The sequence below is a fragment of the Chiloscyllium plagiosum genome, unplaced genomic scaffold (genome assembly GCF_037043375.1).
Source record: "Chiloscyllium plagiosum isolate Xiang-an unplaced genomic scaffold, Cpla_swu_hap1 HiC_scaffold_3, whole genome shotgun sequence".
In the NCBI taxonomy this organism is placed as follows: domain Eukaryota; kingdom Metazoa; phylum Chordata; class Chondrichthyes; order Orectolobiformes; family Hemiscylliidae; genus Chiloscyllium; species Chiloscyllium plagiosum.
Genome location: NW_028270141.1, coordinates 32,561,595 through 32,588,966, shown reverse-complemented (window position 1 = coordinate 32,588,966; position 27,372 = coordinate 32,561,595). Strand labels below are relative to the sequence as shown.

General features: G+C 40.8%; 1 protein-coding gene across 4 annotated transcripts in view; it reads right to left on the bottom strand.

The window, feature by feature from the left end:
• The window catches only part of LOC122548600 (CUB and sushi domain-containing protein 1-like), a 2,407,075-nt gene that overhangs the window by 1,353,047 nt on the left and 1,026,656 nt on the right, over positions 1-27,372 (bottom strand). For all 4 annotated transcript variants that reach the window (XM_087978377.1, XM_087978362.1, XM_087978369.1 and 1 more), the window contains exon 4: positions 12,273-12,467. In XM_087978377.1, the coding sequence (XP_087834503.1) occupies positions 12,273-12,467 (195 nt within the window). The remainder of the gene's footprint in view (positions 1-12,272; positions 12,468-27,372) is intronic.

Below are 27,372 nucleotides of genomic sequence, written 5' to 3'. Positions count from 1 at the left end.
CTGGCTGGGCCGTTGAAGTATAAAAATGCACTTTACCACTCATCTAAATGCATGAGAAGTTGCAATGTTCCGCTTGACAAACTTACTGCAGTTATGCAGGGCCTTGGTTAGGCCACACTTTGAGTATTGTGTGCATTTTTGGTTTCCTAGTCTGAGGTAGGACATTCTTGCTATTGAGGCAGTTCAGCAAAGGTTCACCAGTCTGATTCCTAGGGTGGCAGGACTCTCATATGAAGAAAGACTTGATTGACTGGGCTTGTATTCACTGGAATTTAGAAGAATGAGGGGGGATGTCATAGAAACATACAAAACCTGAGGGGACTGGACAGGCTGGATGCAGAAAGAATGTTTCTGATGTTGGGAAAGTCCAGAGCTAGGGATCACAGTGTAAGAATAAGTGGCAAACCATTCAGATTGAGATGAGGAGGAATTTGAGAGAATTGTGAGCCCGTAGAAGTCTCTCCCACAGAAAGCTTTTGGGACCAGTTGGTTGGATATATTCAAGAAGGAGCTGTACATGGCCCTTGCAGCTAAAGGGATCAAGGGATATGGAGAGAAAGCAAGAGTTGGATACTGAAATCGCATAATCAGCCATGATCACATTGAACGGTGATGCAGGCTCGAAGGGCTGAATGGTCTACACCTGAACCCATTTGTTTGCTTACCTTCTTGTTTGCTAATTAATACTTAGTGTAATTCAATTACATCATCAGTTAATTGTTCTGGCCCCAGATGCAGGATTTTAAGTTTCATTAAACGGTCTAAGTGATGGACTCAGACCTATCTGAAAAAAAGACATTCCCAAAGAGATTTCAAGTTAATGCTTTTTTTTTTAAGAATTCAGGGCTTTTAATCTGCTTATTTTATTTTCTTATAGCCAGCAATACTTTTCATTGCAAGGTTAATTTTATGGAGGAGATAAAGCAACCTTTAAGAAAGAATGTGACTCATTAATTGCATGTGTCCTAACCATTAATATTTACAAAGGGGAAGAAATTACACAGTAACAGTGAATCAGACCTTTATTTTTCTGGGAGAAAGTGAGGACTGCAGATGCTGGAGATCAGAACTGAAAATGTGTTGCTGGAAAAGCGCAGCAGGTCAGGCAGCATCCAAGGAGCAGGAGAATCGACATTCCAGGCATGAGCCTTTCTTCGGGAATGAGGAGGGTGTGCCAAGCAGGCTAAGATAAAAGGTAGGGAGGAGGGACTTGGGGGAGGGGCGTTGGGAATGCGATAGGTGGAAGGAGGTTAAGGTGAGGGTGATAGGCCGGAGTGGGGGTGGGGGCGGAGAGGTCAGGAAGAAGATGGCAGGTTAGGAAGGTGGTGCTGAGTTCGAGGGTTGGGATTGAGACAAGGTGGGGGGAGGGGATATGAGGAAACTGGAGAAATCTGAGTTCATCCCTTGTGGTTGGAGGGTTCCTAGGCGGAAGATAAGGCGCTCTTCCTCCAGCCGTCGTGTTGCTATGGTCTGGCGGTGGAGGAGTCCAAGGACCTGCATGTCCTTGGTGGAGTGGGAGGGGGAGTTGAAATGTTGAGCCACGGGGTGGTTGTGTTGGTTGGTCCGGGTGTCCCAGAGGTGTTCTCTGAAACGTTCCGCAAGTAGGCGGCCTGTCTCCCCAATATAGAGGAGGCCACATCGGGTGCAGCGGATGCAGTAAATAATGTGTGTGGAGGTGCAGGTGAATTTGTGGCAGATATGGAAGGATCCCTTGGGGCCTTGGAGGGAAGTAAGGGGGGAGGTGTGGGCGCAAGTTTTGCATTTCTTGCGGTTGCAGGGGAAGGTGCCGGGAGTGGAGGTTGGGTTGGTGGGGGGTGTGGACCTGACAAGGGAGTCACGGGGTGAGTCGTCTTTTCGGAATGCTGATAGGGGAGGGGAGGGGAGGGAAATATATCCCTGGTGGTGGGGTCCGTTTGGAGGTGGCGGAAATGACGACGGATGATATGATTATATGGAGGTTGGTGGGGTGGTAGGTGAGGACCAGTGGGGTTCTGTCCTGGTGGTGATTGGAGGGGCGGGGCTCAAGGGCAGAGGAGCGGGAAGTGGAGGAGATGCGGTGGAGAGCATCGTCAATCACGTCTGGGGGGGAAATTGCGGTCTTTGAAGAAGGAGGCCATCTGGGTTGTTCGGTACCAAGGACATGCAGGTCCTTGAACTCCTCCATCGCCAGACCATAGCAACACGATGGCTGGAGGAAGAGCGCCTCATCTTCCATCTAGGAACCCTCCAACCACAAGGGATGGACTCAGATTTCTCCAGTTTCCTCATTTTCCCTCCCCCCACCTTGTCTCAATCCCAACCCTCGAACTCAGCACCACCTTCCTAACCTGCAATCTTCTTCCTGACCTCTCCGACCCCACCCCCACTCCGGCCTAACACCCTCACCTTAACCTCCTGCCACCTATCGCGTTTCCAATGCCCCTCCCCCAAGTCCCTCCTCCCTACCTTTTATCTTAGCCTGCTTGGCACACTCTCCTCATTCCTGAAGAAGGGCTCATGCCCGAAACATCGATTCTCCTGCTCCTTGGATGCTGCCTGACCTGCTGTGCTTTTCCAGCAACACATTTTCAGCTTTTATTTTTCTGGCTAAATATAACAACAGAGTGAATAATGCAAACATGGCCGTTACTATGATGCAAACATATTCCTGGATCTACAAGACACACGCAAAAATGACTTGAGGTTTAATTTCTTAGTTCAGGCATAGTCTTTGTCGCTTAAAGTATCAGTTATAATATATTCTTGCAGTTATCATTTTCTGTACAAGACTGAAATGTTTAGAATAATTAATTAGGGCATTGACCAAATTCAGCACTACTGTGGCAGAATTTGCTTCATCTAAATACTGTTCACTGATGTGGAGAAAATTGTTGCAAGATGAATCCCCAGCACTGCTCATCATTTTCTGTGAGCTCTCTGATATGTTTGCAGCCACCATCTTTTTTCTGAGTTGGGATCTAACGGACAGGTTTGGTCTCGTGTGGCTAAATGAAAGCATTTGGACATCCTAATGAGAACAAACTCTTGTCTTAAACAAGGTGTAGTTTACTGAATGGTACCAACTGTAGTTCTGTACACGTTACATGAATTATTGACATTATCACAGATGCTATGAGACACATCCACATGGTTGACCTCACCATTTGAAACAGACTATTCTCCCACCACAGCATCATCGTAGACTGTTGTGCTTAACTCATCAGCATGAACTCTTTCAGACACTTGCTCCCTTATCCAGCATATTCCCTCAAGCATTATCTCCCCACTATGAATATTTCTACACGTGCATATACTTTCGTCACTACTCCATCTCCCCAGTGTCAATGAGTTCACAAATTCAGGCACTCTGAGGGTTTCACCATTCTCCCAAAATTTTGATTTGGAAGATCAGAAGGTTGTTGGTTCGAAGATGTTGATGAATCTGGTCTGAAGAGTTTGAGGACCTTTAAGCTATAGGATTTCTTCCATGGAGAACATTGTTTCCTGCTGAAACTGGCACATGCTCCATTGTAATATCTCGTAATGTTCCTCCATGGACAACGGCTGCCTTGTTGAAACTGACACTTCCTTTTGATCAATATCCAGCATCATGGAACTTGGTGATTTCATCTTGACAGTGTCCTGAATCTGTGGACATAGGTCATCCAGAACTGAATTTCCCATGATCAGGGAAAATATTTCTTTGAATTAGGTTCTTGGCACCCAGTCCACTAGAGCCCATGATGATTTTTCTGATGTGATTTTCTGCTCTTCACCTCATTAACTAAGCATGCAGCCTCGACAGTATGCGTGCGTCTTGTGGAGTTGCAAGGCAGCAGAAGCCAAAGCATTGATTATTGCTAGAACTTTGTGACATTAACACCACAGGTGCCATATTTAAACCCTAACTACAGCACAGCAGGTAGGTCAAGCCAGGAACTGCCCCACACACTGTGCTATTCAATTCTCATCATGAAGGACAAGTGCAGAAAGGCAATTTAGGCTCTTGATTCACTAACAAGGACCTGGTGTCACCAAGGATTGGAGAAGTAGAGAGAAGGATCATCTTTTTTGATTGCAGATCAACAAATTCTGTCACACTGCAAGACACAGCGAGCTTGCATGCAGATTGGGGCCCAGGTCTGTGATGTGTCCTGGTAGAAATGGAAGGTATGACGGTACAAGATGAAGGTTAGTGATCTTTTGTGCTCTGCAAAAATAATTGCCACCATCTTCTCTTTGCTACTTTACAATCCAGAGCCACTGCTTACCCTAATTCAGCCACTGCAAACACATCTTAACAAGGCTCATGGATTACAACTCTCACTATTACATACGTCATGTCCACTCAAGGCATTTCACCCACCACATCTTTGTCTGTGCTTTCTACTCCCTCACTGCGACCACTTCACAACCTCTCCAGCTCTTACAATATCATTAGCTACACTTCTAACATGGTCAAACCTTTGCTTAATCTTATTGCAGGCAAAACAGGCCAGACCCCAGACTGCAGGCACATTCTGATCATCACTAGTCTGATTGACGCACATTCTGATCATCACTAGTCTGATTGACCATGGGAAATCCCTGGATTAGAATCAGACAAGCCCCTAGAGACACTATGATAGTACTTTGATAGACTGTATACCTCCTTGACCACAGTAAAGGCTGCTCCCTTTTGAGTTGCAGATGTAACCATCTGTTTGGGACACATGCAGTGTTTTTACCATGTAAACTGCTGGCACATACCATGGATGTGAACACCAATCGAGCACAGTTTGGAGAGTGACCTGTCCAGTATTGTCTGTGCAGTATTGTCACTCTTAATAGCTGCCTTCCTCTGTTCTTTGCTAATAATCATTCCAAACCACAGTGGCTACTAGCTTCCAGTTTGGATAATACTGAGTCTTATTAAAGTAAACTAAGATTCATAAGATGCATGTTGTGTAAAATTGTCAATGTCCTTTGTTTGCAAAGTAACCTAGCATAGCTGAAATGATGTCAGTTGGACTGAGAGTAAACATGATTGTGTGGTTTACCATTACTGATTTGCAAGGATGATGGTTGGACAGTGGGGTGCAAAGAGAAAACAAAAACAAAGAACTGTGTATGCGGGAAATCAGAAACAAAAACAGAATTTCGTACAAAAACTGAGCAGGTCTGGCAGCATTGAAGGGCAGATCTGTGTCATCTATATTGATGAATGTCTGGTATCACATGGAGATTTAAACAGATTTCCTTCCCAGAAGCACATTAGTGAAGCAGATGGGTATTTCCGACAATTCAGAATGTCTACATGGTCACTATTGGACTAGTTTTTCATTCCTGATGTTTAATCAATTCAAAGTTAATCTGCCATGGTGGAACACGAACCCATGGCCTCAAGAATAATACCCTGGAATTATGGATTAAATGGAGACATACACTTATTTCAAATGGGGAACTTTTCATGGCTGTTCTGTTTGCTTTCAAAACATCACAGCTGGTGTTTTTCATACTTGGAGCATTAGTATGTGAATGAATTGTGTGCCAAGAGATCAGCAGGCACCATTGTTATACTGAATATATTCGCCATATGGCAACAACCATATTCACTATCCTCGATGCACATATCTGGCAATACCTGGCAGGATCTGGAACAGTTTCAGATCAAGATTAATTGATACAAGACAATTCCCACCACAAGAGTAGCACTGCAGTGATACCCGGGGTTACTAATCACCATTCACTCCTCAAACTCTGACAACTACTTTCTTATTTCTTTTTGCAAACTAACAAATTACTCCTTCTGTCAGTTCTCCATGGTTTGCATTGTCAATGTCAGCTGTCTTATCCCAGTGGCAAGATTGCAGACTCACTTTATGGCTGTACTGGGACAAATGAGCTGACTTTGCCTCTGCAGATGTTGCCATAACGCAGTCCTGACTACAGAAGTAACAAGTACGAGAATGCCTATTAGGATGTCAAGCAACATTTGCAAAAGGGACAAAGGGCACATATAGGCCCAGGCAGCTGTCAAAAACAAACTAGCAGGAATATTCACCTGTTACTTATTATTTTTGCCTGTTGAGGATTCATGATGCATCCACTAACTATCATATAAGATTTTACGGTTGTGAGGAGTAGAATAGAAATTAGCTAAACCAAGAAATGGGAACAAAGTGATACGGTGATTGGGTTTTAATAGCTTGAAGATTGCACTGTGCAGTGACTACCTTTAATTAGAGTGTCAATTTTGCTTATATTGCTATGATTCATGTCACTGGCTGTCTTAACCATCAAATGGAATCAATTAATCAAACATTCAATAAATCCAGAACAGCCAATAGGTCATTGGATAAAACAGGTGGAATCTGACATTTATCGATGGATGGGCAGGGTGAGAGTTGTTGTATAAGTTAATGGTTTTAAAAGAGTTAATGTTGGAGGCTGCATTAGACTTCACACACTCTTGGGTGAGTAGCCTAGCTTCAGATCCCAAAAAGGTCAGATAAGTTACCCCAGCTCCTCATGTTCTTAGTATTTATGTTATAATAACATTATTGTTATCATGCAATAAACTACAGAAAACTGTTTTAACTGGCACTTATGAACCAGCACTCTTGATAAACTGGCAAAAATTATATACCTGAAATATCGGATGTTTACTTTATTATCATAATCTCTGTGATGTCCGAGTGGTCAGCTGAGGATGCAAATGAGAGGGCTTTCTGCTGGTAAGCTTTATTTAATACAAAGTTGCATTATTATTTAAGTGATTTATGTTGTAAATAAACTATAACAGTGATGTATAGACCGCCTGCATTTTGTTTCTATTACTTAGTATTTGTGTTTACATTGATTATGTGGACCTCTTGATCAACTGGTACACTCCTGGTCCTAAAGGTGCCAGTTAATAAAAAGTTTGTGGTACATCTTTTTGTTAAGTTGAGTGTCTCTTCTGGATAAGACTGACCAGAGGTTCATCTTCCATTGCAATAGACCAAACAGGACTTTAGTGTCTAATCACAAAGGAAGATTGTTGGCAACACTCTAAGCCAACCATTAGCTGGTGCTAGTTGGTTCTGGCACATATACAAAGGTCAAGCGAGAAATGGTCAATCCTCTAAAATATGAAATTAGGTGATTCTGCTACATCTAACAGTAGACGCAAAATTTTGATTTGATTTCTTACTATCACATGTACCAAAGTACAGTGAAAAGGGTTGTCTTACATTATATGTAGCAACCTTCTGCTCCTTGAATACTAATTAAGGAACTTGAGAGCCTGTTTAGTCTTGGGAGTGGACCCATAGTGAGAGTTTGTAACTGGGGACCCTCAGAGTCAGATGCTAGTAACAGGAGTAAGGCTGCATGGATTAGTCTTGGAAGAAAGTGGCCATTTGGTCTGGAGTGAGAGATAGGTAATCAAGACTGAGGAGTGGGAGGTCAACACTTGGTGTGTAGAGTGCGAAAGAAACAATAGAAAATTAATACGTCCTTGACCAGTTGGAGGGATCACTCCCGCTCATTCTGGCTCACAATGAGTGCTAGAGAAGGTGACGATTGATATCAAAGCTCATGTGTTAATGATTTCCCTCTATGATTCAGAGGATTAAATAAACTCAAACTGGCATATTTCAAATTATTTCCTTCCAATCCACTAATGATGCATGAGAAGAGAACATGCACTGTGGATTGACATTGCTTCAATGTGGACGCATCAGCAAATCCTGCATTATGTTGTGTAAAATGAAAGGGCAGAACGATTGTCTACCTAGACTTGCCATTACCCAACTCAGGTTATTGATAGCAACACCATCTCAATCTGAGTGCTAAATCTGCTTGAAGTGGCTATATTTCATTGAGCGAGCCTTGAATAAGTACAGTAATAAACTAACAAAAATGCTCATGCTGTCAGTTCCAAAATTATAACCTACATTTTTTGCCCAGCTCTTTATCTTAAAAAGGCCTGGATCTGTAACATTAATTCTCTTTCTCTCTTCACAGATCCTGTCTAACCTACTGAGTATTTCAAACATATTTTTTATTAAAATGCCTGAGTAAACATGGTCTATTCTTATTGCCTCAATATCTTTCTTAATCTTTCACAATACTCCAATTCTGAAATGACTGAGATTTCAAATAGTCTCATTTCAGATTGGACTTCTGCTTTAATCATCAATCTATGGAAAACCTGACTCCTCATTGATGGATCTGAAGTGTGGGGTTATCCTGAAGCATGTGACAAGTGAAACTGCACATTCAAAAAATGGTACTGATTACTCGCATTCTAATATGTTGTCAGCAATTGAGGCAGTCAAATCTTATAATTGATCTGTACCTGAGACAGAATATGAAATGAAAAACTTAATGGAAGAAACTTTTATGTAATTGTTCAATAATAGGTAGCAAACCATGTTGGGAACCTCCCATTTGGACATGTTACACAAACAAAAGTTCTTGTTCTCTTACACTTCATAAACAGTCAATGATAATCAAAGCTATCAGTTAGTTTTATACTTAATATTATTAATTTTTGGATTAAAATTTTACTATTACATCCTGATGGATAAGTCAATATATCATTTTTTTATATAGCTGAGCCCAAGTTTGGCCTTTCTAGTTATTTTGCTGACACGATCTTTAAATCAGCAGTTTTGATTTTGCAATTAACACAATAAGATCTCTTGATTGTCAAATAGGAATAGTTTCCACCTGTACTAAGGCTGAGAGAGAGAGTTTTTAAAAAAGTAACAAATGTTGATATACAGTACAGAATGCAACTTCGAACTAGCCATATTTCAAGTATCTCGTCATTCTCATCATTCACTCCCCATGGTATTTGTAGTTCTATGCCAACAGTTCCACAGGTTAGTACTGTTGCATGCGAACAAGATGTGAAAGCTCAAATAAAGAAATAGCTCGCTGTATGTGTGAGCTGTAGCTCTGCTTGTAGACTCAACTCATATTTCTGAATAAGAAGTTGTGGGTTCAAGTCATTCTATTGAAATGAAAATATATAATCCAGGCTCGTGCATTACTGCAACACTGAGGGTATGTTGTAAGAGGTTCTATTTTTCAGGTCAAGTAAACTGAGCCCCTCAACGACTGAGGTAGTTATTGAAATTTCAATGTCACATCTTCATAAAATAATACAGATTCTTTCTGATATCCTGGCCAATGCAAAAACAGATTATGATGATCATATATTTCAATGGTATTTCTGGGACCTTGCTATGTTCAGATTGACTGCTGCTTTTTCTGTTAGAACTGTGACTACAACTGAGGTCACAAAAGGTACTATATGAATTAAACACTTTTTTAATTCCTTTGGCTGTGCTTGTTGAAATGTAGCTGCTGTCATCTGCAAGGTCTGCCACAGTCTCCCTGATTAGCTCAAAACTATGGTTACAAGTTTAGGCAGGATCTGTGAAGAGATTAGCTCAAGTAGGTGTGGTAGATCCTGCTAATATTGTTGGGAGCATCTGGGTGGGTGAATGTGCGTGCTGTTCATCTATTTGGCAAGCTTACTCCCAGGCAGTCTGGCTGAACATGTGGCATGTTAGGGGGTCTCTGAGGTAACATTTGCAGTTGGTTAAGTGTGCACACGTCTAGGTGAAGCAATCAGGATTATTGGTTCGGCTTCTCTCAGAGCAGAAGCTTCTTTAGCCACCAGAGTGAAGTTTATGCCTATTTGATTACTGAGTAGAAATGCCATTTTTATAGCTTAATCTATCTGATATTCATCTGTACGTCCACTTCTTCTTAGTACATTAAATAGGTACATTTTATGGGCGGCACGGTGGCACAGTGGTTAGCACTGCTGCCTCACAGGCCAGAGACCCGGGTTCAATTTCCATCATGGGCAACTGTCTGTGTGGATTTTGCACATTCTCTCCGTGTCTGCGTGGATTTGCTCAGTTTCCTCCCACAGTCCAAAAATGTGCAGGTTAGGTGAATTGGGCATGCTAAATTGCCCGTAGTGTTAGGTGAAGGGGTAAATGTAAGGGAATGGGTCTGGGTGGGTTGCTCTTCAGATGGTCGGTGTGGACTTGTTGAGTCGACGAGCCTGTTTCCACACTGTAAGTAATCTAATCTAATTTCCTTACTTTAGTGGGTTCGGTATTCGACCCCAGGCCTCCCCAATTAAAAAGCCAGCTGTTTCACAGCCATTTTATGCTTAGCAACATGTCAGTTGGCACAGGGTGGGACTCCTGCCACCACCCTTGGAGGATGGGGCAAGCTCTACTTTAGAAAGTTGCTGGTTAGTCAGATTGGCCAGCAGATTTCCAGCCCCAGCAGCACTGGGTTTGAATAGTGGCCATTATTGGAACTACAGGCAGTCCCCAACCAAGAAGAGGTCATCAAGTCATACAGCACAGAAACAGACCTTTTGGTACAACTTGACTGCACTGACAAGACATCCCAATCTGACCTAGTCCCATTTGCCAGCATTTGGCCCATATCCCTCTAAACCCTTCCTATTCATGTACACATCCAGATGCCTTTTAAAGGTCACGGAGGTGGATTTCAAACCTTGACAGGCAAACCCCCAACAAGGTGATATGGAGATCAGGACTGAGAGCTCAAGGTGGGGTGGGTAAATAACACTTAGAACATGGGATGGGGGTGGGTATAGCTTACACTTGGCATGGTCCTCCCTTTCTCATGGGTAAAATAACAGGATAGGCCATGATAGCCCAAGTGGAGGCGGGTCGTCTTACATCTCCACTGAAGATGTCCCATGTCTGTACTCAGGTTGAAAGAAAGAGAGATTAAAAAGGAAACAGAGTAACAAATGTGGGAGTAAAATACAGAATGCAACTTAAAACTAGCCAGATTTCAAGTGTCTAGTCCATGTAACCATTCACTCCCCATGAAACTCTGTACCAACATTTCCACAGGTCAACACTGTAACATGCCAACAAGAAGTGGGGAGGAACAGATCAGGGATGAGCTGGAAAGTGGCAGCAGGTCTTGTACTGCAATTTATGAATTGCCCATACTGCCAACACCTCTCTCCTCCCTCTCCAACCCTATCTTCCAACATACTGGTGGGGCGGGGGTAGGACATAAAATCGAGCTCTGGGGAAGAAAATTATTATAAAGATCCATGAGGACCAGACAAAAACAATATAGAACTTAACTTTTCGAGAAAATAAAAATTCTACCGTTTGAACCAACTCTAATTACTTATCAGTGATTCGGATAGGCATCCCATTTTTGTATTTGATTCTGAAATCCCTGATAGGTTTCAGGAGAAGTTACCAGCGCCCATCATATTTTCCGTCAGAATTTCAAATAATCACATCAAATGCAGAGACACCGGCTAAAATTGATTTGTGTTCATTCTTGTACTCCACTGTGTCCTACTTGTACTAGTTTTGGACTATAATTGAAATAAAAACCTGTTTCCATATGGTTTCAATGTCTTTCTTTGTGGCAATATATGTGATTGTACATTAAATTGAGATATATTTGATAGAAATGGAAGTAAAAAAAAGCATAATGAAACCTCCTTTGACACAGTCAAAATTAGATGCCCATTAAAGACAATGCTAACGTCTCCACAAGATTTGCTAATCCTGATACAACAGCAGGGAGGTTGTGAAAAATCCAAGCAACTGCAGAGAAAGAGTGAAACTGTAGAAGCATCAAAATGGACAGGATTGAACAGCATGGAAGTGGAGAAAGCATTGAATGGGACAGAGAAACGGCAACTAGCTGTGAAGCACAAGGGAATTATACCATATCAAAAATAGCCAATCAATAAAAGAACAGCCAGAACCTAAAATAATTGATGAAAACCATGAATAAAAGGAATGATACAAAACAGAAGGACAATGTGCTCTTTTTGTCAAAACTGCAACACCCTGGGCTTGATTTTTCACCTTTTTGTTCAGAATTAAAGGTGATTAAATTTCAAATGGGTTTTCTGTATAAAGCTCTGTACATTAGCATACAGTTTTACAATTCTTTCATTGGTACTTACATCAAACAGACCAGGATAGCAATTAACCCTTTCACTCTCAATGTCAAAGAGGAAGGCATTGTTCCTCGGTGTCTGAATTCTATTGTTTCACAGAGATGCAAAAAGCACTTCAGCTGTAATATCGGCAAATGATTTAAACGGAAGAAACATTCAAAATGTCTCAGAACCCAATAATGTATATTTGAAATGCCCATTGGCCAGAGAAAGCCAAAATGCAAGATCTTTGCACATTTTAAACACACAGCAGCTGTTAACAGTGCATGTGTTTATGCACCTTTATGGATTTTGCTTAAACAATGTGTGATTGTTATGAAATTACCTCTGCAAAAAGGTGGTGGGAAGTCCCATGATGCTCCATTTCCCGGGCTAACAATGCAGGTCAGTATTGCGTGACCTTCCAAGATATAACCTGTGACACAGGTGTAGCGAATTTTATCCCCAATGTTAAATCTGGTACCGTGCAGCACTCCTTTCTGTATGACACCCGGATTGCCACATGTGTGACTTGGCAAAACTATGAAAAAGAGAAAAGATTCAAAAGAACAATGTCAGTGTCCATAGCTTGGTTGAATTAGACATAAAGTATATCAAGGTGAATTGCATTGCAGAGCAGTCATCTCAAAGTAAATTCTATACTGTACATTGCATTGAGTGTTCTGGTAAAAAAAATTGAATTATAGATTGAAACACAGCCCTGCAAAAAAACAAAGAACATAGCAATGCATAGAGACAAGTAACGAGAATGTTGCAAGTTTCACAGAATGAAAGCAATTTCATATTTGAGATTAGAACTTCACATAGTCTGACACTTCATGAAAGGAATTGAAGCTGGCTGCTAGGTTTCAGTCAATGTCAGAGCAGGACACATGATCAATGCCTTGAACCTGACTGTAAGAACAAAACTAAGGAGGATCTTGTGTTGCAGTGGTAGTGTCCCTACCCCAGGGACAGAAGGTCTGGGTTCAAATATCACCTGGGGCTATGATAGCCATGGAAGTGTATAATATTCATATTCAAATCTAGTTGAACTTGATGGGATTATTTAAAGCAATGGAACAGAAAAGTTCTTGTCTTCAGGCAGATTCCACATGAGGTATCTTAAAATTGTAAAACTGGAGAATCACAATCAGCAGGAAAGCTGAAATAACATTTCTCGATATGGCAGTAAACTAAACTTGATAAATTAAAATGCCAGTTTGCTGACAGGCTATCCTATAAAGGGTACTTTCCAAAACTCAGTTCTTGAAATTAGCCTTTAAATGGCAGCACGTGAAATGTCTTTGCCTGCTATTTTAACAGAGGTATTCATTTGCTTCCTATGTGAACAGAGATGTTAACTGTGTTTGGTCAGAAATTATTCACACCTATTTATTGTAGGACTTTTTTTTAATTTGTAAAGAAATGCATGGATCTGAATCTGACATCTGTTATCATGCTGTCAACCAGCCAAGTACTATTGTGCCTTTGTTGCAATGACAAAGGCTTATGAAATTGGGATTCAAGCAGCCCTGATTATAATAGGAAAGTCAGCCTTCAGGGTGACATGACAAAAGTGGGGATGGGGGGAGTGGGACTGACTGATAGCTTTGAGCCAGACAACGATACATACTAACTAATCTTTTCCTTCATTGTTCTCATTTTCTGGAGCCATTGTGTGAGAGATGAATGCATAAACATTAATGGCAACAAAACAAAACCCACTAAATAACTTTGTTATAGACAATGACATTACTGAGAGTTATTTAAGTCTTAATTTTTATTTTTGCCTATTAGGCGCCACAATTTAAATGGCTCACAATTGAGGGAGACCTACTTCATTGACTTTGTCCTTGAACTTTTGCATTAAAATAATCTGAATTATAGTTCATTGTCTTGGTAACACAGTCTAACGGTGGATATTCTGACATACAAAATGCGCAAGAGGGCTCTTATTGAGTCAGAAGTTTAATGTAGTAGGAAGGATTTCAGTTCAACCCATGGGAAACTCTGTTTTAGTAGATACTGCATGCATCAAGTCACACTTCAACTTTTTCAGAGCGGGAATTTGTTTACAAGAGTATTTGGCGCCAAGCAGAAGCAAAATATCTGGAGCAAATCTGTCAAAACAAAATTTCAAACTCCTTTCTTCATTATTTTAACAACAATGTTCACCTTTTATCTTTGATGGGCTGGTGCCTGCCTTAAAATAGAAAGGCAGTCTATGTGAGTGCATGGAGTGTTTGCACACCAATATCAAACAGCCTAATTTGAAGGCATTCAAGCTTGAATAATATTTGTTTATTGCCCTGGTAAATTTGGATTGGTGTAATTTCTAAGTTTTATATATCCCTTTTGATTAATAAAAGGTTGTTTCATCTGTAATGTTGCTCCTGATGCTGCACTAAGGAAGTCTTTTTTTTTGCAATCTGATAAAAACAAGCACTCTCATTATAATCATATTACAGGAAACATTATCAAACTACTCATCCACAAGCAGCAACATGGCAACCTATATTAAATAGATGTTCCATGTGACTCAGATGAGAAGGTTACACTGTTCTCCGACAAGTTGTTTAACAGCCATGAAGTGAAAGCAAATTGATTACAATATCACACTTCAGGCATGGGCATGCGAGACTCAGGGAGCAGCTGAAACATGATTGCCTCTTAAGATTTCCTCAAATTTGGCAAACCTATAGCATGATTGTCAACCACTGTTCTTGCATTCCTTAATCTGTCAGCCACAGAGAACACAAGCCTTTTACCTGAACCTCAAACTTTACCTGAATGTTTGTCTCATTATTCGATTTTCCTGAGGCTCATTACATGCATGATTACTGAATACATTTTACTTGATAGCCAATGGAAATGTCAAAGGAAAGTAACGATATAGCAGTCATGTCACTGAACGGGTAATCTGGAGCCCCAGGCTAATGTTCCAGGGACATAGGATTAGTTGCACCATGGCAGATGGTACTGATTTGAAATCAGTAAAATCGGGAATTAAAACTAGTCTAATGGTGACCATGCCATAAAAAAACCCATCTGGTTTATTCATGCCCTTCAGTATTATAAGACATAGTGGCAAAAGTAGGCCATTCAGTCTATTAATTCTTCTCTCTCATTGAAATTAATGATGTGGAGATGCCAGTGTTGGACTGGGATGGACAAAGTTAAAAATCACACAACACCAGGTTATAGTCCAATTGGATTATTTGGAAGTACTAGCTTTCAGAGCGCTGCTCCTTCATCAGGTAACTAGTGGACCAGGATCATAAGACACAGAATTTATAGCAAAAGATCACAGTGTCATGCAATTAAAATGATGTATTGAATAAACCTAGATTGCTGTTAAGTCTTTCATCTTTTAGAATGATTTGGAGATGCCGGTGTTGGACTGGGGTGTACAAAGTTAAAAATCACACAACACCAGGTTATAGTCCAACAGGTTTAATTCCAATTAAACCTGTTGGACTATAACCTGGTGTTGTGTGATTTTTAATCTTTTAGAATGGATTGTATGTTTTGGTTCATTAATATGTAAATTCCAGAACTTCTTTGAAGTCATATTCTCAAGATAAATTAGATTTTATTAAAAAAATGACATCTCAGCTCAAGCAATGTATTAAAGGTGTGAGGTTAGATCTGTCTATATCCCAGTCTTGAGTCAGACTGATTCTATTTTCAAAGAAGGAATTTATAAAATGTTACATGGATTGACTGCCTGCAGGTTGTGTGCTTTTTGAGCAAATTAGAATGTATCTGCAGGTCACAGCTAATCTGATAATCCTCAACTCTACTTTCCTGCTTTTGCCTATGACCCTGAAATGTCTTATCAAAAATCTGTCTATTCCAGTCGTGAATATATTTAATGACCCAGCCTTTAGCTCTCTACAGTAAAGAAATCCACAAACCTGAGAAAAGTCTTCTTCATCTCTGCTTTAAATAGGCAACCCTTTATTCTGAATTATGCCTTCTAGTCCTCGACTCCCACACAAGCAAAACCTACTTCTCTGCATCTAACCTGTCTAGCCTATCAGGAATCTTATATTCAGTGTGGTCACTGGATGCAAGCCTGACATGCTGAGCACCTCCATTAGAAAATCTCTCCATGTCTAGGAGAACCTTCTCTGAATTATCTCCAATACCAATCTATCTTTCGTTAGGTAGGGGAATCAAAACTGTTCACAACATTCCAGGTATAGTCTTGACTCGTGTCTTGTACAGTTTTAGCAAGACTGACCTATTTTTATATTCTATACCCTCAAGAGTTCATTTGCCTTCCCTATAACCTGCTGAACCTGAATCCTAGCTTTTTGTGATTCATGCATGAGGACCCCAGAATCTGTCTGTCCTGCAGTTTTCCACTGTGTTCCTCCATCTCAATAATAGTCAGCTCTTCAAGTCTTCATGCCAAAATGAATAACCTCAAAATTTTCCCACATTATACTACATCTGCCAATATCACTAATATCCCTTTTTGCATATTCCTCACTAATTGCCTGATCATCCATTTTTGTGTCATCTGCAAACATGGTGAATGTTCACTTAGTTCCATCATGCATGTCATTTTTACAAAATGTTCATAAATGGCTGAGCAGTATTTGCTGCCATTCCCTTATTGCCCTTGAGAAAATGGTGGTGAGGTACATGTTTGAATTGCTGCAGTCCATCTGCTGTAAGGATATGAACAATGACATTAGGGAGGAATTGCAGGATTTGGACCCAACAACACTGAAGAAATGGTAATATATTTCCAAGTCAGGATGGTGAGTCGCTTGAAGGGGCACTTGGAGGTGATTGTTTTCCCATTTATCTGCTGTTCCTGTTCTTCCATATGGAAGTGGTTGTGGGTTTGGAAGGTGCATATGTGCTGTAAATAATTGTGGTCCCAGCATTGATCTCTGTGGCACTCTATTAGTTACAAGTAGCCATTCTGAAAATATCCTGTTTTCCCTAACTTTCTCTTTTATTAGTTAGCTAATCATCTATCTATGCTAACATGTTATTACCAACACTATGGGCTCTCATTAACTCTCCTGGTTCACCTTTATTTACTGGTCTCTCCTCAAATAACTTGTCAGGCATGATTTCTCTTCATGAAGCCACACTGACTCTGCTTGATTATTATGTGTATTTCAAAATGCATCTTTTACATCCTTTTCATCGTATTATATCCTTAAAATAGGACAGTAAGATTTTTTTTCTCCCCATGGCAGATGTTAAGCTAACTGGTCTACTTTTTTTTATTGTTTCTTTCCCTTTCTGAATGAAGGTATGATGTTGGCTCACTTCCAATTCTCTGGACTTTTCCAGAATTTGATGATCCATGATGTCCATAGCTACTTCCTTCAAAATCCTGGCAAATCCACCATCAGGTCTAGGAATCTCTGAGCCTTTAGTTCCTCAGTACTTTTTCTCCTCTAGTGATAGTTATTGTTATCATTTAATTCCCTTCCTTTGGCCACTTGTTTATTTCATAAGTTCCAAATGTCATTGGTGTCCTCTCCTGTGAAGACTGATGTCAAGTATTTGTTTCAATAACTCTGCCATTTGCTGGTTCCCCATTATTTCCTCATCCTCATTCTCTAAGGTACATATTTATTTTGGCCTTTCTCATCCAATTATAAAGACTGTTTTTTTTAACTTTAACTTTAGATTTTGGACTGACATTGGAAAAGAACTGTGTTTTGTTTTTTACAGACAAGGATTATGCAAGGAATTGTCACAACTTTTAAAAGCTAGCTACAAGCAATTATTGAAGGAATTGTTTATACTGTGCTTGTTCAATCAATACAGAAGGTTCACTTGTGGACAACCTGGCAATATGCGATGTGCACAAGGTGAGATTTGGTCAGCACTGTGTAGCTGATTGATCTGTGGAGCTGTAACCAGTTTTCAATGAAAAAGACCTACTGCTGCAACCACCCATGTGATTGACTCACAGGTAGCTGAACAGTTTGCGAGTGTGAATGGTATAGCCAGGAACCTTAGAATCTCTAGATGAGGAGGTAATGTCTAGATTAGATTACATTACAGTGTGGAAACAGGCCCTTCGGCCCAACAAGTCCACACCGACCCGCCGAAGCGCAACCCACCCATACCCCTACCCCTACATTTACCTCTTACCTAACACTACAGGCAATTTTAGTGTGGCCAATTCACCTGACCTGCACATCTTTGGACTGTGGGAGGAAACCGGAGCACTTGGAGGAAACCCACGCAGACACGTGGAGAACGTGCAAACTCCACACAGTCAGTCGCCTGAAGTTGGGAATTGAAGTCTAAGGCCTGATGAAAGCCGGTTGATTTTCCCTCACCAGTTGCTGCAAGCTGTTGTCTTTACCCAATAAATCAGGGATTAGATAAATTGCAAAACCTATTGCTGTATGCCTCCTGCAAGCCAATGAAAGTACCTGGAAATGAGCAATCAAGGAGTTGCAAGTCCTGGTCTTCAAAAAGAATCATTGCAGTGAACCCTGTCAATAGTGGCTTCTGAACTACCGTGCCAGTTTTTCCCTCCATCCATCATATCCACTTTCTTTTGTATCTGCATTGGTGCGAAGGGGGAGTTTTATAAGTGGATCAAAGTTTTAACATCCGAATTACATATTGCCAGGTCATAGCTGTAACTAGAATCTATTTATTTGTAAAAATTAACAGTTCTTGTGAACAGTGAAGTACAAGAAACTCGTTTGTATTTTCTGTTAAACTGCGTATGAAAGGACAGGTAAGTTGGGGAATTTCGCATACTTTTATAAAGCCTTCAATGTTTCAGACCCAGGTTTCTTACTATCAAGCTGAATGCTAAATTCGGTCATGTAATGGTCATCATTCTCTAATAGATCTCTTACTTTGAGATCATTTGTTAAATGAGCCTCATCACTTATTACCATATCCAACATCGCTGAATCCCTGATTGGATCTACAACTGATTGGTCACAAATTGTCCTGAATACATTCCATAAAATCTTTCTCATGGCTACTTCTCTCAACCTGATTTTCCTAATCTACATGAATATTAGATTCAGACATGATTAAATTAAGGCATATTTTTCCATGTCCTCTTTGTCATTTGATTTATTTTCTGTCCAATGGAACAGCTACTATTGGTGGGCTGATTATAGACAGTCCCCACCAATATCTTCTTGCCCTTGTTATTTCTTATGCTGCCATGTAGATTCTTTATCATCTGACACAATTTAATTTCTTGCTTTTGTATTTATTCCACCTCATGCGAACAAAATTTCTGCAGTACCTTTGCCTGTCTATCAGCAAAGTGGCATATTCTGAATATTTACTTCTTACCTTTGATCTCCCTGTAACAATCCATCTGTAATAGCTATTAGATCATACCCATTAATCTCTATTTGTGCCATTAATTCATTTACTTCCTTCTGAATATTAAGTGTATCAAAGAGTCATCAACTTTGCTTTTTTAACAATTTTTTTCACCCTTGCTGCTGTTTTCATATGCTTCTACATTCTGTTCCTTCCTGTCCCACTCTCGGTATTACTATCTAAACAATTATCCTCCAATGCCACCATTTTTTACTTTCTAAGCCTGCAGTTCCCCATTCCCAAACTATCTGCCCATCATATTGTTTAAAGCCCTCTCTACAGCACGACCTGTTCAGTTCAACTGAACACTGACCCCCAGTATAGGTAAAGTAAAGCCTATTCCAGATTTCTGATAAGATGGCGGCAGAGTAGGACAATCCAGCCAGAGCTCATCTGCTCCACTCATTCCTTTTCTTCTTTGTTTCTCCTTTTCTCTTCCCTTCCCTCCCTTCTCTTGGCCTTGGACCCCCAGCCTCTGATGCAGGAAGGATGGTTGCCAGAAACGCCAGCAGCAAGAGCAAGGGTGCCAATGACCAAAGGCTGGAGTGGGTACACTGGCAATCAGCAGCCGGAGCAGGGACACTGGCAATCAGTGGCAGAGCAAAGACTCTGGTGACCAGTGGCTGGAGTAGGGACACTAGCACCCAGCGGCCAGATCAAAAACTCTGGTGATCAGCTGCCATATTGGGGACCATGGTAACCAGCAGCCAGAGCAGGGACACTGGGGACCAGAGGCCGTATTGGGGACACCGGTAACCAGCAGCCAGAGCAGGGACATTGGTGACCAGCGGCCAGAGCAGGGACACTGGTGACCAGTGGCTGATTGGGATACTGGTGATGAGCAGTCAGAGCAGGGTGACTAGCAGCCATACTGGGGACCCTGGTGACCAGCTGCCTCATTGGGGACACTGGTGACCAGCAGCCAGAGCAGAGATACTGGTAACTAGTGGCCATATTGGGGACACTGGTGACCAGCAGCCAGAGCAGAGACACTGGTAACTAGTGGCCATATTGGGGACACTGGTGACCAGCGGCCAGAGCAGGGACACCAGTGACCAGCAGCCCAATGCAGAGCATGGTAGCAGGCAGTAGTCAGACCATGTGGAGGCCCCTTATGCTGATTTGCTGTGGAGAGCCATTGGAGAGAGACTGTGACGTTGGTCTTTGTAACTTTGCTTCTGTTTTTCTGACCTATGGTTACTGTGTAGAGCTGTAATGTAATTTTGTTTTCTTCATTTCCCTATTCTGTAACAAATATGGTGCTGTAAGTGGTAACTTATACACTTTTCACTGTACTCATGTGAGTACATGTGACAATAAAGCTAATTCAATTCAATTCAATTCAAAACAGTTTACTTCTACCCCAGCATTGGTGCCAGTACCCCAGGAACTGAAATCCTATCCTCCCACTCTATCTTGAAACCATATCTTTAACTCATTTACTTATTAACCCCATGCCAGCTTGTCCAGGCACTGGTAGTAATGTTTACCACCTTGAAGAGTTTGCGTTTTAGTTTGGCTCATAATGTTCAAATTCTTTGAGCAGAACATCTGTTCTAAATCTATCAGGACATTGGTATCAACATGGTTTATGACATCTGGACCTCTCCTCTCCCAATCCAATTTCCTCCCCAGCCCCAAAGATCATCCTTGACCCTGGTACTAGATGACACCAAAGCCTTTTGGACACTTAATCATACTAATAGAGGACAATATCTATTCCTGTAGTGATTATAATGAGGTCAGCCATGTGAGCCTCAAAGAATGTGAGTTCCCTGACTGGGGCTATTAATCTGGTCCAATCAGGGAATCCTGGCTGACAAACAAAAGCACAAGTAAGCGAGATTCCGTTCACTCTGAGAGCTGGCTCTGAGGGAGCTGGATCAATGTCAAGGACGCACCTTGTGGAAATAAAGGTTGACTTGGTGACAGGATACCAGCCTCTGCAGCGTTATTTCAGTGGCAATAAGAGAAAAGCACATTCCTGAATAAATTCCCTCAAAAATGTTGTCTTTGAGTTGGCATAAGCACTTCCAGTAGCATGCCGTTATTTGGGAAGCTTAAATCATTGATCTTGCCATTGAACACTGGGCCCAGTGTGTGAAAGATCCTGGAAAATGACATTGGATCAGAGGAAAAGCACTGAGCAATTCTTTTGACAGTGTGTGCACCTGTAGCTTTTCCAGTTATTTTGAGCCTATCTTTCCCTGAGGCACCAGATACTAAAACCTTTCAACAGTTCACGGATTTAGTTAAGGGATATTATGATCCCAAGGCTCCTCTAATTCTGAGATGCTATCAGTTTTGCTTGGCACGTTGAAAATCAGGCAAATCCATATTGGGAATTTTGACTTGGTTAAGATGACTGGCAGAGGCATGTGATTTTAGTTTAACCCTTAATGAGATGCTGAGAGACCTTTTGGTATATGGGATTAATGATGTAACCGTGCAAAAGCGCTTATCGCATGAAACCCAGCAGAACTTCAAAGAGGTACTGCAACTGGATCTTATCACTAGAAAATGCAGCAATTGGAGCATATGAGTTACAGGGTATTCCAATGGAAGTGGACAGCCTTAGCAGTTTGACTGAGCTTGGGGTACACCACTTGAGCTCAAGTACACCACTTGAGCTTATGTAGATTCCTTCCATGGAAGGACTTTACGTAAGCTCACAGCAAAACTCTAAAACAAAGCCAAGCCTTGGCCAAACAGTTACAGTTTTCTTCAGGATCTGGGCCTGGAGATTTATCTACATTCAAGCCTGCTAAAACCACTAATACCTCCTCCTCACCACCCACTAATTCTTTTCAGTATGATGCAGTTGATCTCTTATTTCTATACCTACAGTGAATACAGATGCAACATACTCATTGACTATCTCAGCTGTGTCTTTCAGCTCAACGTATAGTTTGCCACTTTGATCGCCAGTGGGCCCTATTATTTCCCTATTGCTTATTCTCTTGACCCTAACATACTTATAAAATGGATTTGGATTTTCCTTATTGTTACACACCAATATTTCCTCATGTCCTCTCTTTGTGCTCTTAAATTTCTTTTTCAAGCAACCCCCTGCACTTTCTTGATTCCTCTAACAAATCTGTTTTAACCCTTTGGAATCTACCATAAGCTTGCTTTTCTTTCTTATCCAATCCTGTTTATCCCCTGACATCCAGGGTTCTCTGCACTTGTTGGTGCCACCCTCCCCACAAATTTCCCCACAATGATATTGGCCCTAACCAGTTTCTGGAGTTTTGTGCAGGTCCCACCTTCCCCGGAAACAAACCCAGTGATCCCAGAATCTAAAGCCTTCTGTTCTGTTCCCAGTGTTTCAGATACGCATTTATCTGCTCTATCCACCCATTCCTATACTCATGAGCACATGTTTTTGTGATTAATCCAGAGATTAGAACCTCGGCAGTCCTGCTTTTAGTCTGCTCACCTAACTCCTTAAATTCTTTTTTGCGGGACCTCATCACTCTTTCTTTCTATGCTGTTGGTGCCAAGTTGAACCACAATTTTTTTTCAGAATGCCCTGCAGTATTCAGTGACATCTTTGACCCTGGCTTCAGGAAGGTAACACACCACCCTGGAGTCATGTCTGCAGCTTCAGAAACACGTGTGTGGTATCCATCACAGTTGAATCTCCAACCTATAGTATTGTCCTTCCCTTTCTGCTCCACCCTTGTGCAGCTAGCCACTGGTTGCACTCCCCAGAGGAAACATCAGTCTCACCAATATTGAAAATCATGTCTTGAGTGCAGCGCACTGTGGGGCTAACCTGAATACCTGCCTTTCACCATTCCTCTGATTGGTGGCCAGCATTTCTCACTCTGAGTGCATTTCCTTAAGCTGCAGGGTGACCATGCACTGAAACTTTTTATCCCATGTAATTCTTAGCCTCAAACATGCTGCTGTGCCTCTGCTGACACTCAAACTCCAAAACCCAGTGCTCATGTTGATCTAATTTCCTTCACTTATGGTCATCCAGACTGCCAGGAGCATAGAAGATTTCCCACAGGCTATACAACACCTGGGACTGAGCTCTCCTCCCATACTTTGGTATAGTTTCAAACTTACTTCCCTGTTATGAACTTTATTCTCCTGCCTTTACCCATCTTCGGCTTACTTATGCTACGTTATGATGTTGCTCCTCACTCTCATTTATTTCTATTGCTTATTAATACTCTTCTAATTTGTAGCAATTTACAGATAGTCCCAAAGCAGTTATTTATCAGCCAATGAACTTGTAGATTTTCCATATTACCATTGCAGTTGTTTCCTTGCAACAAGAACTGACTGCAGGACACCCTCCCTGGACAGCTTCACTATGATGCTGCCTGCAAGACATTCCTCCTGGGCTCTAAAATCATCTCAGGCTGTAAATTGCATTGAATTATAATACCTTGCAGTTTTGTTTTTAAATATCACCTGTTCAAAAAATATTACTCCACAATCCTGAAGCAGATGGGACTTGCAACCTTGCCCAGAGGTAGAGAGGATACCACTGCACAGAAATTTAAGATATTAATTTAATATATTAATTCATCATTCGATTTCATTTATTGTTGTTTCATATATCTAAGTCCAGTGAAAAGTTTTGTTTTACATGCAGTACAGTCAGTTCTTCTGTAATACGATGGCTGCGTCCTTGTGCAATCCGTGTCATAGAAAAATTGTGCTTTAGGAACAGCATTTAAAGTGCTGGCGATGTAATCATGTTACAGCCAATGCACATTTTAAAAGTTCACACTTTGGAAACAATGTCTCCAATTCATCAATCACGTTACAGCAAATTTGTGTTGATGAAACATGCAAAATAAGAGATCGAACTGTATAGGCAGATTATAACATAATTACTCGCATACTCGCTTCATTCTCCTTGAAGAATCGCCACGTTTTATATTGCATTATAACTTTTTTTTAAAACCAATCCACATCAATCATTGACCCCACAAGTAATTTGTTACAAAAAGAGAGAATCAAGTCTTGGGATCTGAACACAAACTGGAGAACTTACTTTTACTTAGAAGACTCGAAATAGTTGGAAATGTGTGAATTAATGCATTTGGGGAGAGCTAACAAGGCAAGGGATTAAACAATGAATCATGGGACCCTGACAAGGATTAAAGGTCACAGGGGATAGAAAAAATGAACAACTGTAGATACTGAAAATCAGAAACAAAACCAGAAATTGATGGGAAAACCCAGCAGGCCAAGCAGCACCTCTGGAGAGAAAGCAGAGTTGCGTTTTGGCCGCAGTGACCCTTCTTCAGAACTCAAGAAATCAGAAGATCAGAGGGAATTTGGTGTATATGTTCACAAATTGTGGAGGCAGCACTGCAGGTAAAGAAAGTTGCTCATGAGGCATATAGTATATTTGTCTTTGTTAGGCAAAGCAAAGAATACAAGAGAAAAGAGGTTATGCCGAAATTGTATCAAATACTAGTTATCCCACAACTGGAGTACTGCTTGCAGTTCTGATCACATTATAGGAAGAGTATGATTGACTAGAGAAGTTATAGATTAAATTTATCAGGAGTCTACCTTGGCTGGAAAATCTGAGCTGTGAGGAAAGATTGCGTAGGCTGGAGTCATTTTCCTTGGAGCAGTGAGGTTGGCAAATGAGACGAGACAGAGGTGTATAAGATTGGAACATAGGGATAGAGTGGGTTCAAGTCTAAAGGACACAGCTACTTCAATGCGTCTGCAGCAAGTAGTGGAATAGCAGGTAGACAGGATAGTGAAGGAGGTTTGCCTTTATTTGTCAATGCATTGAGTATAGGAGTTAGAAGGTCATGTTGCAGTTGTACAGGACATTGGTTAATCCACTTTTGAAATACTGTGTTCAATTCTGATCTCACTGCTATAGGAAGGATGTTGTGAAACTTGAAAGATTTCAGAAAAGATTTACAAGGATGTTGTCAGGGTTGGAGGAGTTGAGCTGTATGGAGAGGCTGAATAGGCTGGGGCTGTTTTCCCTGGAGTGTCAGAGGCTGAGGTGTGACCATATAGAAGTTTATTAAAACATGAGGGGCATGGACAGGGTGGATAGCCAAAGTCTCTCTCCTAAGGCTGGGGAGTCCAGAACCTAGAGGGCCTAGTTGTAAAGGGAAAAACTTAAAAGGATCCTAAAAGGCAATATTTTCATGCAGAGGGTGGTGCATGTACCGAATGAGCTGCCAGAGGAAGTGGTGGAAGTCAATACAATTACACAGGCTCCTGAATGGGTATATGAATAGGAAGGGTTTGGAGAAATATGGGTCAAATGCTAGCAAATGGGGCTAGATTGATTTAGGATATCTGGCCGGCATGGATGAGTTGGACCAAAGGGTCTCTTTCCATGCTGTACAGTTCTATGACTATGACTCTAGCTGGGGAATCAAGAACAGGGAAAAAAATGACTCAAACTCATCCTCGCCAATCTACCGGTTATAGACTGATTGTCCACAGTAGTATCAGAAAGGATTTTTGTAATTTTCCAGCAAGTGAGGAACAGTTATCCGAACTCATAGCTTACTGCTCTGATCTAACATCTGCATTCCTGCCATATTCAGCTGTGAATGGTCGTGAACAATTAAGTAGCCACCACCAAATGATGGCTCCACAAATATGTTCAGTTATGGAGGAGGACAGCACATCGGTGTCAAAGATAAGGCATCTACTTGCATCCACCTGGAACTAAAGAAGAAAGTCATAAGAAGGTCCAGGAACATAAATTGGGAGCTGAAAGAAACTGCTCTGACACAGGATTACAAGTAACAGGCAAAGCTTGTCACTGTCTCTAAAATCTTTGCTCAGGTGACCGAGACATTGTATCTATTTTGTCAGAAAGCATTTCCATATTCTAATCAGTAACAAAATAATCTCTCTAATACAGAGTTAAAGCACAAACTAAGAGCCATTAAGTATTTAAAATCAAATACAGTAGCTTATAGACAGGCCAGTAATTAACCTGTATTTATTTCACTTCTGTCAAAACTTAAGCAAGCAGCACTTTTATGTAGATATGGATTTCAAACCTGTTGTTGTATTCAAATTTCTCAAAATTATTCAGATATGGGAATTTTGTTAAATTTTCAGCTCCATACAATCTCAAAAATCACCTTCATATTTAGTTCCAATGTTGGAACAATTTGCTTCAATGTGTATGTAAATATACATTTTTACACAACAAGGTCATATTTGGGAAGGGAATAAAACAGAGGAAAAAAAAAACCTCCTCCTGATGACTAATATGCAGGAACTCAGCTGGCTAAATACTCATTGAAATTTGTGACATATTCAGGATTCAATAAGGTCATAGAGCCAGAAATGTGAGTTTAGATCATTTGGGTCATTGCCTGACCATAATGAAAAACTGTAATTTCAACTGACACTATTTTCAACTAAAGACAGCAAGGTAAAGCCTGTAGAGAATCAGATGACATTGAAGTACTATTGGTGTTTATAAAATAAACTAATGATTTGAAGGTGCTGGTGTTGGACTGGGGTGTACAAATAATAGAATAAACAGAATAAGCTAAGGTCAAATTGCAAAATGTAAGACCATGTATATAACTATATTGTATCAAACGTATTGAATATTTTTACAAGCAAGACCACACATCACAAAGGAGGCATGTGGAAGTACACATTTAATTTTGCGTGTCTTCTCAATAAAGACAATGCTTATTTTCAAAATAGCGATGTAATTGCCTCTGTTGCTTAGTTTCTATTGGAGAATTCCACATATGGCCCACTATGCATGTAAAGAAATATTTTATCACATCTCCTTCCATCTGTTGTAATAATAGTTTAGAATTTAGACTTTCTCATTTCTGCCTCACTGACAACCAATTGCTTTTTTCTCTGACATAACCCGTTACAATTTTAAACATTTTTGTCAAGATTGTCATCTCGTCACTTCTTCAGTTTTAGTAAGAAAGGGCCTAACATTGCAAACTTTAGGTCCATAACTGGTACCAGGATCAGGGAGATAAATCATGAGCCTTTGTGTTTCCCCTTTAGTTGGGTCCTTATCTCTCGCTTTCCACAATGATTGTCATGGACAATTACGGCACATTTTGACTGGAATAGTGCAGCATAGAAAATGTCTATTC